Source organism: Leptonychotes weddellii, chromosome 10, assembly GCF_054177405.1.
Source record: "Leptonychotes weddellii isolate Sample4059 chromosome 10, ASM5417740v2, whole genome shotgun sequence".
NCBI lineage: Eukaryota > Metazoa > Chordata > Mammalia > Carnivora > Phocidae > Leptonychotes > Leptonychotes weddellii.
The window spans coordinates 11,206,833-11,222,142 of record NC_138378.1 but is presented as its reverse complement, the minus strand read 5'-3'; the positions used below and the strand labels follow the sequence as shown (position 1 = coordinate 11,222,142).

Sequence of the window (15,310 nt, the reverse complement as noted above, 5' to 3'; positions counted from 1 at the left end):
GTCATTTCTAGTGGATTCTCCAGAAGACCTAAGCGGCTCCGGTTACAGCTACAGGGACACACGGGCCCTGGGGGGTTGCTGCGTGATAGGTGGTAAAGGCTGTTTCTGAAATGCTCACATGTGGCTGGAGAAGGCAGTCATAAACTAATGAAGTCATTTACCTATTTCTGGGTTTTCTCCCTTCTCAATTAGACAATGTGAGAGAAAAATGTGGCAACAGGGAAGCACTGTCCACGTGAAGAAAGAGCCACAATAGGCAGGTCAGTTTTGCACAAAGGAGACCATTTAATGGGGAAGCGGGAAACATTAGGAGAAAAGCAGCATGTTTATCTTGCACCGGAAAAAGGTCCATCTCCTCACGAGAAGTTAGGGTCACCCCTTCTGAGTCTAGAGGGGACGTGATGACTGCTCCCAGGTAGCTGGGTTTCTGCAGCAAACATCAGCTGAGAACACCTCCTGATCTGTCTCCCAGGCGAGTCCACAGGGCAGAGGGAGGTAGAGCCCAGCATCCACCAGGTCCTGCCCCTCACAGAGCAGGCTGAGTGTCTCAGGAAGGCCGGCAGCCCCACTGGTGAGATGCCAAGTGGAGGGAGAGAGCCGCCTCTGTCAGGACTACAGATTTCAGGCTAGAAGGAGGGAAGAAGTTGCTACTCTGGTGCCCGCTGAGCATCCTGGTCAGAGAGGCTGCAAGACCCTCCCGAGGAGCGGCAGGTGGGGGCGACAGACTTGAGCCGACCGCCACAGGTTGTGCGTTCCAAACCCCCAGCCACGTGAACACCTCACCCTTGGCTCTGACCCTCCGCACGAAACTCCCTTCAGCCCCAAGGCCAGACTGGCTCTGAACATGGACAGCAGTCTCCAGGGGAGAGGTGTGTCTGCAGTAGCAGGGCCAGACGTGCCCTCTGTTTAATTCAAAGGCAGCATTTCTCACCATGATCCACAGCATTTGTGATGCCATCAAGAGGAACGGCTATCATTTAGAGTTCTGTATTCTATATTAGAAAAACCCCACTAGCAATGCTGACTGCGTAGCACAATGGTTCTCAAGTTACCACAGCATCACCTAGGAAATTAGAACTATGAGAAATACGCGTTGAGTCCCATACCTACTACACCACAAACTCTGGAATGGGACCAGCAACCTTTTAACAGCCCTCCACCACGTGAGAGGATGCTCAGTGCTTAAGTTGGTGGGCAGTGACTAGGATAAAGTGAGGTAAAAGTGAATCGATCGAAGAGACACACGGACCTGGTAAAGCTGTGCGCCCTGCTGGGGAGCAGTGCTCTCAAGCTTCATGGCCTCAGAACTAATGGATGCGCAATTAACAGCTCTGGTTTTGCACAAAGGGGGACAAAGTCAGGGCCCACTAGGGGCCACAGGCCTCAGTGGACCTCTTCCAAAACTCAGCCACTCCCTACAGTTCCAGCATAGACACAAATTCTTGTTCTCGTGGAATCTGTCACTACAGTTTTTCTTGGGAGACTTGCGGTGGCCTGGGGCCTGCATCCCAGTGGGAAGACGTGAGAGCTAGACAGGACAAAACAAGCAAGATTAGGACTGGACACCTCCGGCATGGAATCGGGCAAAGTCCTCTCCATCAGCCCTGAGTGGTGGGCCCAGAGGGTGGACCAGGAGCAGCCTGCTTCCGTGTCCGGCAGTAAGAACACCAGGAGGTAGGTACGAAGCGCTTCCAACACCAGGTGCCCCGAGGAGCTACTGACACGTATTGTCTTGGCGGTGTGAGAGAAGGGAGTTTCTAATTTACAGATAAACTGAGGCACAGAGAGGTGAAATCATTTGAGGTCTCAGCAAAGCGGTGACAGGTCAGGACTGATGCCCTGGCTGGTAGCTGCGCTTGTTACGAGCTCCCACGGCCGTCTAGTTGGGCACACTGCCTTGCCCTCTGAGGAGGCCTCCAACCGGCTCCTCTGCCAAGTGTAAACATTCGTCCACCTACATCACAGCACCTCTGTCCTTCAGGAGGTGATCTCTTCACAGCACAGAAGCCTCGTCCACATGGGTGTCTACCCTCTACCATACTGCTCCCTCAGGCAGGCGTTACCTGGCCGAGGCGAGCAATGACAAAGGTTGGCACACCATCTCAGAAAGGGTTGGGGCTTTCAGGGAACAGACTGTTGCCAACAAACCCTCTAGACCCTAACTCGCCAAACTCAGCCAAAAACCGGCGTGTCCCCCTCCCCTAGGGTAGGGGAGGTCTGCACCGTTCTGGTTTCCTTACCACCCTCCAACCACGTTTACACTGCTCTTGACCTTGAGTCCAAGGAGCCTCACCAGACAGGAGGGTCCTATTAGGGCCCAGAGAAGTTTCAGGCATGACCTCCCAAACCGGGGAGCACAGGCTCAGCTTACAGGACACTGCGGCCACAAATCTCCAGTGGATATTGGCACAGAACAACAAAGGCCCAAGGGGCTTCCAAGCCTTAGGAAATCTCTGGCCGTTTCTTAGGGAGGCCTTTTTGGCAGCCAGAGGAAATACGTCATTAAAAAGCCAGATACCACGGGCGCCTGGGGGGGGGCTCAGTTGGTTAAGCGACTGCCTTCGGCTCTGGTCATGATCCCAGGGTCCTGGGATCGAGCCCCACATCGGGCTCCCTGCTCAGCTGGAAGCCTGCTTCTCCCTCTCCCGCTCCCCCCTCTTGTGCTCTAATAAATAAAATCTTTCAAAAAAAAAAAAAAAAGGCAGATACCACAGAAGAACACAGTCTGAATAATGACAGGATTTGCATAGGTCCTCATTCCAGAACGGGACCACCTGCTCACTAATCTGTCCACGCTCAGCAATGTCAGAGGTCAGAGGGAGACTCACTGCTGCTCCTGCCACAGCCTAAGTGGGGACATCCGTGGTGAGCTGAGGCTGAGCGGAGCCCACGGGCTTCTGTGCGGCACGGTCTGGCCTAGCTGGTCCTGCCTGCTCCTGGGCCCTGCTCAGCTTTGTGACGGCACCATGCACATGCGCTGCACATCTGATCGGGAGAAGCTGCATGTGTGGTGGGGCGCCCGGGGGGGGCTCAGTCGTTAAGCGACTGCCTTCGGCTCGGGTCATGATCCCGGGGTCCTGGGATCGAGCCCCGCATCGGGCTCTCTGCTCGGCGGGGAGCCTGCTTCTCCCTCTCCCACTCCCCCTGCTTGTGTTCCCTCTCTCGCTGTGTCTCTCTCTGTCAAATAAATAAAATCTTTAAAAAAAACCCAAAGGTTTTAATGAATACCTTTGGGAACACTATGAAGGAGATTTCTTTTTTATTTGAAAGATTTTTAAGTAATCTCTACACCCAACCTGGGGGCTTGAACTCAACCCCAAGATCAACAGCCACAAGCCACACCAACTGAGCCAGCCAGCCCCAAATTTAAAAATTAAACGGGGGGTGGGGCACACTTGGGTGGCCCAGTCAGTTAAGTGGCCGACTCGACTTCAGCTCAGGTCATGAGATCAAGCTCTACGCTCAGCAGGGAGTCTGCTTGAAGACTCTCCCTGTGCCCCTGCATGTATGCACGTGTGCTCACTCTAAAATCTTAAAAAAAAAAAAAAAGCAAACTTGGGCTATTAAGCAAAGTAGTACAAATCTCCTAAATTGTAGATAATTTTGCTAATAAAGTATGGATGCCATTTAAATTACAAAGAAGTCTAATTAGAATCAGGTGCTTTCACATTTACAGTTTCTCATATTCCATATATACACCCTCTGTATCCATTAAACACAGCACTGCAAGTATATAGAGGGACAAGAAGTTCCAAGAAAACAGTTGTGCCGCTTTCATGAATCGAAACCCCCTTGCCCCCAGCTCTGAGTTAGCCATCGCCTCTCAGAAGAACCCACATTTCTTTTAAAAACCTATTGAGGAAAACCAGCTAACTTCCATCCAGCAATGTTCAAGTGCTTAAAAAATCCATTTATGGATTTGGAAATTTCAAGTAAATTTGTCTTTCATGGGCACACAGACATCTAAACCCTTAAGCCAGAGATGGTAGTGATGGAAGTTTCCAATGTTAAACTACATGCAAGCAAACAAAAGCTGTGCATCCCCGTCCTGGCGTTTGCATCCCAGGGTCCTGTTGTCCCGAGCTCACAGCAGCGCCCCCTACAGCAGGCGGCGGCACGCTGCTTCTCCGGAAGACACGTGCCCTTTCCACAGGCCGCACCAGTAGCCGGCTCCCTCTCTAAGGGGACTTGGGATCCAGGCCAAGGCGGCTGTCACTAGGCATTCACCCCGCAAAGCTACGCACGTCAGCCCGGTGAGCGGGGGAAGGAAACCCAGTGTCAGAAGGGACACTTTTTTCTAAGAACTGTAGGTTACATTCCTATGGCTCAAGAAGGCCTTTCAAAACCAATAAAACCACCAGCTCTAGGGAAATCTTTACTCCTTAAAATCTCCCTTTGGTAAGAGGCATTTTACAAGGTCAAGACAAAATGTCCGCACACGCACTGTGGGTGAGAGACCCAAGCCTGTCTGTCCCAAGGACCACAAGAGCCTCTCCCCTCTGAGGATCGACACTCCACAAATCCTAAGACCCACAGTCTTCTCGTGGCTGACCCGAAGCCCCTTTGATTATTTCAGACCTGCCTCGGGCGCCTTCCTGTCTCCTTTTCTGCCTGCACTGCAGAACCCAGGACCACATGAATTGTCCCCAGGGTGGAACACCTTGTCTTGGCTCTAAGGTTCTTGTAACTGAGCGAGCATACCAGCATGAAACACGGTACAGATTCCCTTCCCAGGCAGCTCTGTTCAAGCCTGTTGAGACCTAGGCCAGGGGGTGGGGGGTGGGGGGGCGCGAGGCGGGGGGCACGGCGTACTGCGGGGAACCCTTGCAGCAGGGGACGGCAGCAGGCCTTCCCAGAGGCCAGACTGGTGTGAGAGTTTACAGTCTCTGAACATTCAAGGACATCTTTCCAAAAGAGCCAAAGATGCATCACCCTTGAAAACCAGCCTTTCCAAGAAACCTGGAAATCCATACACCATCCTTGCTTGAGATCAAGGGGAAACTTGCCCTCTCTGGAGTTCTGGCATTCAGAGCCGAACAGCCAGCTAGAAGTTGTGATGTACTTCAAACACCGCACCCACCTCTCCCATCGCCCTTTTGCAGTGTGGAGGTCGCCAGCGGGCACGCTTGTTCCCGGCAGGGGGCAGCGTGCTGGGCAGAGGCAGCTCGCCTCCCGGAGGCCCGTGAGAACGCCGGGCAGAAGTGGCAGGTGGCAAGTGGGGAGGAGGTGGCTGGCGAGGCCGGGAGATCGCCTACAATCTCAGTATTGGGGAAGGTACTGCGAACAGAGGAGGGCTGTGCAGAACCCCAGGGTGCCGGTAGCAGTATAAACGCAGGGCTTCCAAACACACACACGCTGACCAGACGAATGTGTGTACACATGGACACGCACACACGCACGCCTACGCATCTGTTTACGCGCCAGCTGCTCAGAAGGCCTAGAAAAATAGCAGTGGGTGCTCTGAATGCCCAGACCTTGGTGGTTTTTGTCTCTTTGGCTTTTCTCTTTTATCTTTTATGCCTGGCGTGAGGCTCAAACTCACAGCTCCCAGATCGAGTGTCACATGCTCTATGGACTGAGCCCAGGCAGGCGCCTGCCCCCCCAACACCCTGGTTTTTGGATGCTCTCGTCACTAAAGGGAACCAGAATAAATGGCTGACTCCAGGACTGGGGAAGGGAAAATGTTTTTCCTTTCACTGCTTCTATCCCTGCAATGTTGATGAACGCCCTTCTGTTGCTGAGCACTTTTCCATAACCTTCTGGCCACTTTGTCATCCTGACAGTCCAACCCACAGGCCGGTTCATGAACGTGAACCGTCTTCCGAGAATACAAGCCACAAAGCCACCAACCCACTCCTCAGCCAGGCCTGAATGCAGTGCCTCACCTTGACGACTCCGAGTGTGAGAGCACCCGCTGGAAGTGAGGAGACTCGAGGTGTTAGAAGACTCTCTCCTCTTCGGGCTCCTTCTTTGGGTGACAGTGTCCGGTCCAGAGGAGAGGCACCTCCCCTCGCTTGGGTGCCCACACGCCGTACTTCCACACCCTCACTCACCTCTTCCCTCACTTCTTTAGTTACTGCTCAGAAGGACCAAAAATTCATTAGTATCTGTTTATTGATCAATGGTTTGATATAAAGTTATTTCAGATCTTCAGAATTTTGCCCAAACAGAAGTCACAAGCATTACAAAGTGTTTTTTTTTTTCTTTCTTAAAAAAAAGGGTAGGAGGCAGGTTGGGAGGGGACCAACCTAGCAGTAGTGGCATTTGAGAATAAATTAACAAAAAAAAATTTAGTATTACCATTTATTGGTGACAAACACTAAGTTTTACTTACATTCCATGGGGAGAAAAAAATTCCAGCGTAAACAATGAATCGAAGCGGTACTTAACTCGCAAGGCTACGGTGCTTTTCATCTGGACCATATGCAGGACCTTAAACTGCACACGCTTCTGTGCCCAGAAACACAACATCAAAAGCAACACAGTTTCAGAGATAAACACGGGTCATTCTTTTCAGCCCTACATGGAGATGTAATCAACAGTACAAAGCACTCAAGGAAATCCCCCTGCGGGTTGGTGTGTACTACGTGGAGACCATATCCTGTAGTGTAGTGAAAGCTACGTGTCTTCAAGAGCCAGGTGTATGTACACACGATTTTTTTTAATAATCTTTAAAACAAAGATCAAAGTTCATTTGTTTAAGTCCTGTTGCATTAACAAAAGTAAAATAGAAAAAGAACCAAATGATCATTGAAGTTTAAAATTCCTAAACTGTCCAGTTTATACAACCGTGGGAGACTTCATCAAGGACTCTGAGAAGCCCAGGACCGTTTCAGCTAAACCGGAGGCCACACAGTTTGCGTCACCGAAATGGTCCTGGGTTAGTCCAGTAAAGTCAAGACGTATAACCACATACACATGGATATGATCTTTGCTGATTAGATTACTGAAGTCAGTCTCAGACAAGTTTCTAAACTGTGCTATGTAACTAGATACAACTGAGAAACTCTCAGATGAAAATGTATATAGTGTCATTTCAGTCAAAAGAAAATAATAAAACTAAGAATATGTAATCTCTTTCGGGAGAGAAAGCAGTGGTGAGGAGAGAGTGGGCGCCACGGAGGCGGGGGCCGGAGCACGCGAGAATGGTTAGCTGGCGCTGAGTAGGAAGCATGTGATTTTCTCTGGTGCTTTCGGCCCTGGGGCTGGTGTACGGCCCCGCTCCCCGGCGTGGGTGTCCAGGGTGTGTCCCAAGGGCTTGAGTGAGCCACTGAGAAAGGGTCGTGCTCTGTTCCCGGTTTCCTTCACACAGCCCCAACACACAAGCACCGAGGGGTCCGGGGCCGCATGGCAGGCCCCGCCGCGCCCCCCAGCAGCTGCCTGTATGTGGGGACAGAACAGCACCCGCGAGCGCAGCCACGGCCGCCTCCTTGTGTTCCCGTCTTCGTCACCACTGCCGCCTCTGGTTCTTTACCCAGCACGTCGCTCGGCCCACTGGAGGTATCAGAACTTTCAAATTCTCAAAGCAGGTTCAGTATTTTCAGTATACGCGTCGGGGTTTCACAACGGTTCGTGGCCAGAAAAGGTTCAGCACCTCCCACACCTTCAAGGAAGAAAAGAAAGGAGAGTGATGCCAGTTTTGAAATGTAAGAAAATTTAACCCATGCTGAAGACGAGAAGAAATCGGCAGACACTGAAGCCCAAAAGCACAGGACCGCTTATGACCACTGGGTTCCGGTTTTCTCAGGATGCACCGTCGAGTGAAAAAGGTGAGGAGAAGGAGTGTGTAGTGTGTGATCTCCGGGAGAAAAGGAAGAATGCAAGGAAGACAGGACTGTATTTGCATAAAGAAACACACAGGAAAGATACGTAAGAAACTACTAACCGTTGTGATCTGTGGGTGGGGGCAGGGAGAGTGACGTGGGTGAGGGCTGCGTGGGGGGCAAGACTGACCACCCGGCATCTCTGGAGATCACTGTGGGGTCTGAACCCTGTGTATGTATTACCTATTCTCATTTTTTTTTAAAGAAAGTCGAGCTCTGCTCACAACCTGGAAACCTTTCAGGGAAAGGGACAGAAAGTGATAAGAGGGGATGTCTTACTATTGAGTTGAGCAGGCGGTTTGAATTTAATGCAAATGAGGAACAGAACTGCCTTTCCGAGTAAATCAGCTCACTCACACAGACATTGGTCCATTTCCTGTTCTTGGCATCTCTGTACTCGGTTGGTCCAACTCAGAGAGCAGCTTTAAGATGTTCAGTGCAGCCTGGCAGGGACAAAAAGAAGAGTCAGAGCATGACCGCCACCCGGGGCCACAGCAAGACGCTGTCTGAACAGGTAGGCGAGGGACAAAACAGGGAGTCCCACTAAACCTCACATTCCCTTAATAGTTGGACTTTCGGTTTGAAATACAAATTACAAAATAAATTATCCATGTTTACCTCACTGAATCACAACCTCTGCTAATTTTCTTTTAATATTTTTAACTTTATGGTAACTAGACTACACATTTTGTATCTTGCTTTAGAACAGAAACCTGTCATGTTCCCTTGTTAGAATACGTTAATTTGATGTTTGCATTATATTCCATCAGGCGGATATACCACAGTTTACCTAGATTAATCAGTTCTTTTTCTCAGTTTTGTACTTCTCGTTAACAGTAGTTGCACCTGAACGGAGACCAAAATAAGGGGCTTTCTACAGCTGCCCGAACCTGGGCGTGTGGTCTGTGTTCTGGGAGGAGAGGAATGGACACAGCGCGTGGAGGGGGTCCAGGACCCAAGTCCACCCCCCAGGCCAGCACAGGGACGGGAAGGAGAGTCTAAGGCTGATGAATTCTGATAAACAATGAACAATCAATAAACTGAGGAAGAAATCTTCAAAAATACGAAGTCTATAAAAGTACCCAAGTCTCTGGGAGAACCCTTCTCCTGTCTGCCCAAGGTCAGCAATAGGCAGGGGCCAGGAGCCCTGGGGAACGTACCATGTCATGGCAGGACTCCACATCCTTTCCAATACCATGGCTGATCAGAGGTGGCTGAGAGGAGCAATTGATAAGAGATACAAACTCGTTCTTGTTGTTTTTGGGGAAGTCTTTGTATTCAACCTGAGGGGAAAAGAAAACCGAGGCCGAGTAGGGCAGCGGCGAATACGCAAGGAGCCCAGCAAATGGAGAAGACACGTCTTTCTCCTGCTGTCAACCAGACACGACTCCTGCGCAGTGAGCAGACTGTCCAGGGCGCCTGCAGCTGGGGGTACCCAAAAACCCTGGTCAGGGAGAAAGGGGGGGTACCAAACACCTGGTCTGAAAGAAGCCATGTCCTTTACTGCTAGGCTGAAAAGGGCCAGCACACTGAATCCATTCTTGCTAGAACTATCACTAAGATGACAAGCTTTGTTACTACGGATAGCTTGGATTTTGTAAAAGCTTATTTATTAGCAAAGGACAAGGTGATTCTGTTACCATACAGGCTTGTCCCATACTTTCCCGAACTCCCTCCACCCGCCTCAGGACCATCAGGTACCCCGTGCCCTCCACCCTTCCTCCACATAAAGACCTGGATTTAATAAACGAGGTGCAAGGCTCATTTTCTGAGAGAAACCCAAAAAAGTTGAGTGCACTGAGGTCTAGACCACACAGCTCCACCCTAACAGTTACCTGGAATCCCTGGACTCTGGAAAGATAGTCCAGCTGCTCAGAGGGTCTTGTAAGAGGTCCATGGGGTACGTGGCCTGAAGAGATGTTATTCTTTAAAATGGTCTCGGCTGTGGGCGAGGTGCCCCCATACAACAACTCACGGGCTATCATGGCAGTTACCGTGGCCTTGGCCGGATTCGGAGCTGCCCTGGTGAAATCTTTGGTGTGGTGTCCTTGACTGACTCCTACGGCCTGGGCAACCTCGGGCACCATGGGAAGAATCCCCGCGGGCAGCTGCTGATGACTAAGATAAGGCATCCTAAACTCATCCTCTTTATTGCCTAGGGAGGGACACGCAGACAGATCAACACGAGGCCACGTGCGCCGCTAGGAAAGACCTTTGCCACCCCGCCGGCCCGCCCTCGGCGCACACGACAGCTTGGGGAGGCCGCAGAGCTCCACACTGCTCGTCGTTCCAGGGGCCACGCCAAGCCCAGACTCACATTCAGATCAAGACAGTATTAACATCACACTTACTAGTCCCATTTTCATCCCCAGAGCCAGGTTCAAAAAAGGTTACTTTTCTTCCATCCCCTGGTTTTTTTATTGGTGTCTTAAAAAAGAAAAAAAAAAAAAAGGCCATGAGCGGAAATCAAACTGTCGCAAGATTAGTTCTTACTCTCTGAAACTATACCAGCTCCAACCAGTGTTCATCTGTGGTTTGTAACCTTTTGAAATATGAAGAGGTAATCAGCAGAGAAGCCCTACCCCCACGCCGAATGGCCCAGCAGCCTCCTGCGTTCCCCCCTGAGCCACTCCCGCCCCCACGGCCTGTCCTCTACCAGAGGAGGCTGAGAATCCTCCTGAGCCGGGGGCTCAGCTCTGCTCAGCACTCACAGGACGACAGGGGAACGTTTAACCAGAGGGAGCCAGAGATGCTAGATGCTTTCCCCAAGGCGGGGAAAAGCAGCTTTTAGATGAAAGCTAAACAAAGACTTTTCTGGAACTAATATCCAATTCAAAGAAAAGGTGACATTTCCAAAGATAACAAACGGGGGGGAATGCTATGAGAGAAAACTTTTGTCAAACACGGTCTCCTTTCTGAGAAGGGAATCTTCTATCAGATTTTGGAATGAAAAACCCCAAAACCAAGTGTCCAGACTCTGTGCCGATTCTCCGAGGAGTGTCCGCGGCCACGGCAGAGGCCACGGCCCGCTGCCGGCACGGCTGGCACAGGGAGGGGTCCCGTCCCGGGACCTCTCAGTGGAAACAAGCTCGGTTAAGAACCCGCTTGAGGGTACTGCTTTACCAATCTTGGCAGAAGATTTTGTTATCTAGTGTTCAATTCATAAAGAAAAAAAGAATCCCGAATCCAAACTACGAACTTCCTTCCATAAATCCCAGTGTGTCAGTGTCCCAGAAAACCCAAAGCCTGCTTCCCAACTAGCAGAAGCCTGAGGCCGCGGGTCTTCCACGCGGGCCCCACCGCGAGCACGAGGGCAGCTGCAGACAGGGTCATCTGCAGCCCCGTCGCCCATCCTCCTCCAAGTGGAAAGGGGCGAGCTGCCCTCCAGCCAAGTGTCCCCGACCACAGAGATACAGAAACAAGAACGACTTAACCCAGAGCCACGCTCGGAGCCACGGACATGCAACTCCCCTTCTGACCACATTATAATGCTCCAAACGGATAGGACGCCGCTCAGCAGGGCTGTTTTCCTGCCAGGAGGATGAAGCCTTGCCCTGAAGCCTGGCCCTGGAGGTTGCCAGAGTCCCCTAGGATGAGGCGAGGAGGTCATCTTGCCATTAGAGAGCAAGGACACAGAGCCCCGAGCAGTCACCTTCTCCTCTGATTTGAGGGCTGGTTTGGTGGGCTGAGCCTGTGGGACTTTGAAACCAAGGATCTCCAACATGTTCTCAGCTGCGTTGCGTTTGGCCACCTTCTTGTTGGTGCCTGTTCCTTCTGCGGTATGGTTTCCCACCTTCACCTGCATGAGGACGAAGTCAGGACTCAGACCAGTGCTTACACCTTCAGAATAAGACTGGCGAGGCAGTGGCGTGTGGGCAAAAGAACCCAACAGCGACCACAAGCCTCCCAGGGGCGCCCGTGGCGGCCGCCGGTCAATGTGAGATCACAGAAGCTTACAGGTCCTTTAACGTAAGGAGTTCTAAAAACGCACTTCCTGACGTGACTCCCTCTGACACTCATCTGTGCTGCTGAGGGTCTGCGACCCGGGGCACGTGTGTGGAGCCCAGCCCGGGACCGCCTGCACGGCCGCGGCCAGAGCGTTCCCCCCACGGAACCCTGCAGGCACCTTGCAGCACCCCGCCTCCGGTGGTTCTGTCGTCTCCTCTAGACTTATGAGATGGAGGACAGGTTAATGACGGAGGCAGGCACGCAAACTACGCTTACAAGCCTGTCGAGTCTGCAGCCAGGCCCTGTAACTGCACAAAAAACGGGAACAGCCACCCAGTCGTTGAAAATGATCCGGTTCAACAAAGTCACTCACTGTTCACAAATGAAGTTCCAACGTGTCTTTACTTTCATCTTCTGTATGTAAACAAAGACGTTAACCGATTCTCATGCTAGAACTGTGCTCCTCTATCAACAGCACGGGCGGCCTGCTTTTCTAACACCATCTAACACTGTCACAGCCCTTACGTGACAGAGAACACGGAAAGTAAAGAGTATTACGTGTTTTCTGTATTATTTGTCAACTGCGCCCTGGCCCAGTGGGCCCCGCTCCCCGCCGTCGGACGTTCGCACTACTAAGACCATGTTGCTTGTAGTACTTTGATGCCTTAAATCGTGTCCTCGCGTGCGCACCGCACGTGCTGCTGAGTCAGCGGACAGGAGCTCATCCTCTCTGTGACATCTGTACTACACAGACGTGCAGTTTATACATGCGTAACACATCTCTAAACGCCCCCCTTCCCACCAGCCCGCCCCCCAGGAGAGCTGAGTGTTCACAGGTTCCAGCACGTAACCACGGCTTACAACCCCTTCCGAGCTGGTCCTGATCACAGACCAGACCAAAAAGCCCCATGTCCCAGAACTGAGAGTCAAGGAAACCTGCCCTGGCCTGTGAAGAGGGCTCTGGGGTTGAATCCTGGCCTTGCCATCTACCAGCTTTGATTTTGGCCAAATTACTGACCCTCTTGGTGTGCTGCCATCTTCCCTGCCGCCTGGAAGGACTGTGACTTTACTCGCCTTCTGACTGGGGAGGGAGAGCACGCCGAGAACACTTCCCAAGTCATGAGCGAACTGCTACACGAGAGCAAAGTACTGGGTTTTTCACCAGAAAACACCATTAAATTCAAATCACAAAGTAGACCGCCCATATGAGTAACCGTTTCACAAATACAAGAAAACACTCTGCACTAATCCAAAGTGCAATCCCAGTCTAAGGAGGACCAACCCTAGACTCCAGATTCTACAGATTGGGAGGAACAGGAACAGATCCTTTGATAGAACTTGTAAAATTTACCTTCTGAAAAGAACAATACAAGCCTTCAAGGAGATGTACTGAAGAGAAATGGTCACCCGCAATCCCCCTGCCCTAGCACCCATGACCTGGAGCAGGTGTCCGAGCTCCCACCTGCTGACTCAGCAGCACGTGCGGTGTGCACGCAAGGACACGTTTTAAGGCATTTACTACAAGCAATGTGGTCTTACTATTGCTAACGTCTGATGGCAGGGAGCGGGGCCCACTGGGCCAGGGCACTGGACCTGGCCCCCTCAGGAAAGCACCCAGCCCCTGGACCCCGCCAGCCGCGTGGGGCGTGGTCACAGAAGGGCTGCCACAACCCACGCTGACCCACCTGCATCACAAACTCTCTGCGGCGCGGGAGGCCTCGCTCTGTGAGGAGCATGTACTCTGGCTCCTTCTCCTTTTTCGCCTGCTGGATCTGGGCCAGTCTGCTGATCGGGTTCATCCCCTGGCCGCAGTCTGTGCTGCTCTGTAGCTGACAACAACGGATGTAGACACCATGTGCCATGTTAGCCACAGAGAGGACCTCGCCAATTCAGGGGTCAGGACACAACGCAACATTCCTGTACGTTTGATCTAAGTGCCCAGAATTAATCAGATCTTTTTTAAACCTTCTTAAAATTAAAAGATGCTTAGGGATTTTCTAGGATTGCTCTGAGGTGACTTTTTAAAAGGCTCCTGGCAAACCAACATCAGTATCCCACTATGGGTAGGCAAGCAACCCTGAAAAGTCTGCTTTTTAACAATAAATTTCAACTTGACGATGAAGAGAGAAAAAAATACAGAACACTACTCCTAAAATTCCCCCCAAAAGTCTGTTATAAGATGGGTCCCCAGCTTTCTTAACAAGGACTCAAAATCCAGAAACTATTTAAAAAACACACACACACGAAACACAAAACCTCAGGCTGACACCACGTGGAAAGAACCTAAGAATCCCAGTTTCCTCCCAATGGCCATCTTTAGCGCCACGGAACCCGCAGCCACTGCTCGTGTGGGGTGGTTCCTGGGATCTCCTGAGAGAAGAGGGGAGCTGCAACAGTCTATAGCGTGTGCTCACCCCTGGGCACAGGGTCTTGGCAAAGCGTGAAACCATAGCGGGCTCTCGCACAACAAGGGTTTGAACTGTGCAGGTCCGCCTAGAAGTGGATTTTTTTTTTATAACCATAATAGAGTACAGTAAGTGTATTTTCTCTTCCTTAAGATTTCCTTACTAATGTTTGCTTTCCTCCAGATTACTTTACTGTGCGAATATAGCATTTAATACATACACACGTATCCAACATATAACATATAAAACATATTAATTGACTGTTTAGCTTATTGGTAAAGCTTCTGGTCAACAGTAGGCCGTTAGTGGTTAAGTGTCTGGGGAGTCAGAAGTTAAACCCAGGCTTTCCACTGTGGGGTGGGGGCCCGTGCTGTTCCAAGGTCAAAACTGTATACTGACAATCCGAACAGACCCTAGTATTCCTAAACATGCCCTAAACAGAAGGGCTGGACTCTTGTCCCTTCTCTGGGTGGGGAAGCAAGGGGCTAGTATAATTTTTGACAGGTCCACTGACATGGCTTAAAAAATCCCAAAGAATAGGAGGTGTTTGGTGAAATGCCTCACTGCCCCCAGACGCCTTTGCTCCCACAAATCTGCTTCACACTCGCACCAGTTCAGCGGTGAGCGAGGTGGAGGAAGGACACTTTGTCGCCATTCGCTCTGCAGAAGGGCACTGCAGATGCACACGGTTCCTGTGACCACCCCGCACCCACGACGTGTGCGCACAGCTGCCCGCGCCTCGGCGTCCGCATCTTGGCCGAGGGGGCTCCTGGGAGGAACCACCCACGGTGGCCCCTGCACCAGGCCTGGCACTAGGGTCAGCAACCTAGTGAACCTTTAATATGTCCTCCCCCGTCATCTACAGGCAATGGAAACACCCTCTTCGATCGAGAAGGTTCTTACCCTGACTATGGATTTTGTTTTCTTTTTGATTCTGGGCTTCACTCGCTCGACCGTAGGCAGGGGTGGTAGCTTCTTTAGCTCCTCGAGGACAGCGATAGCAGCGTTTTTCTTTGAAATCTTCTTGCTCTTCCCTTCACCTTCCCCAACAAACTCCCCAACTGACACCTTGGTCACAAAGCTCTTCATATGGGGGGGGCCACTCTCCCGGGCAACCTGTTTCAGAGGGAAAGA

At 51.3% G+C, this 15,310-nt stretch overlaps 1 protein-coding gene across 9 annotated transcripts in view; it reads right to left on the bottom strand.

Annotated features, from left to right (window-relative positions):
• Positions 1 to 6,096: 6,096 nt before the first annotated feature.
• Positions 6,097 to 15,310, bottom strand: part of STAU1 (staufen double-stranded RNA binding protein 1) — a 55,499-nt gene continuing 46,285 nt past the window's right edge. For 5 of the 9 annotated variants that reach the window (XM_081831926.1, XM_081831930.1, XM_081831933.1 and 2 more), the window contains 8 exons: positions 15,080 to 15,310; positions 13,457 to 13,600; positions 11,476 to 11,622; positions 10,175 to 10,250; positions 9,659 to 9,978; positions 8,984 to 9,106; positions 8,181 to 8,266; positions 6,097 to 7,603 (listed from right to left, as the gene is read on the bottom strand). In XM_081831926.1, the coding sequence (XP_081688052.1) occupies positions 7,588 to 7,603; positions 8,181 to 8,266; positions 8,984 to 9,106; positions 9,659 to 9,978; positions 10,175 to 10,250; positions 11,476 to 11,622; positions 13,457 to 13,600; positions 15,080 to 15,310 (1,143 nt within the window). In that variant the 3' untranslated portion in view covers positions 6,097 to 7,587. The remainder of the gene's footprint in view (positions 7,604 to 8,180; positions 8,267 to 8,983; positions 9,107 to 9,658; positions 9,979 to 10,174; positions 10,251 to 11,475; positions 11,623 to 13,456; positions 13,601 to 15,079) is intronic. The other 4 variants (XM_081831928.1, XM_081831931.1, XM_081831927.1 and 1 more) reach the window with 3 other exon arrangements.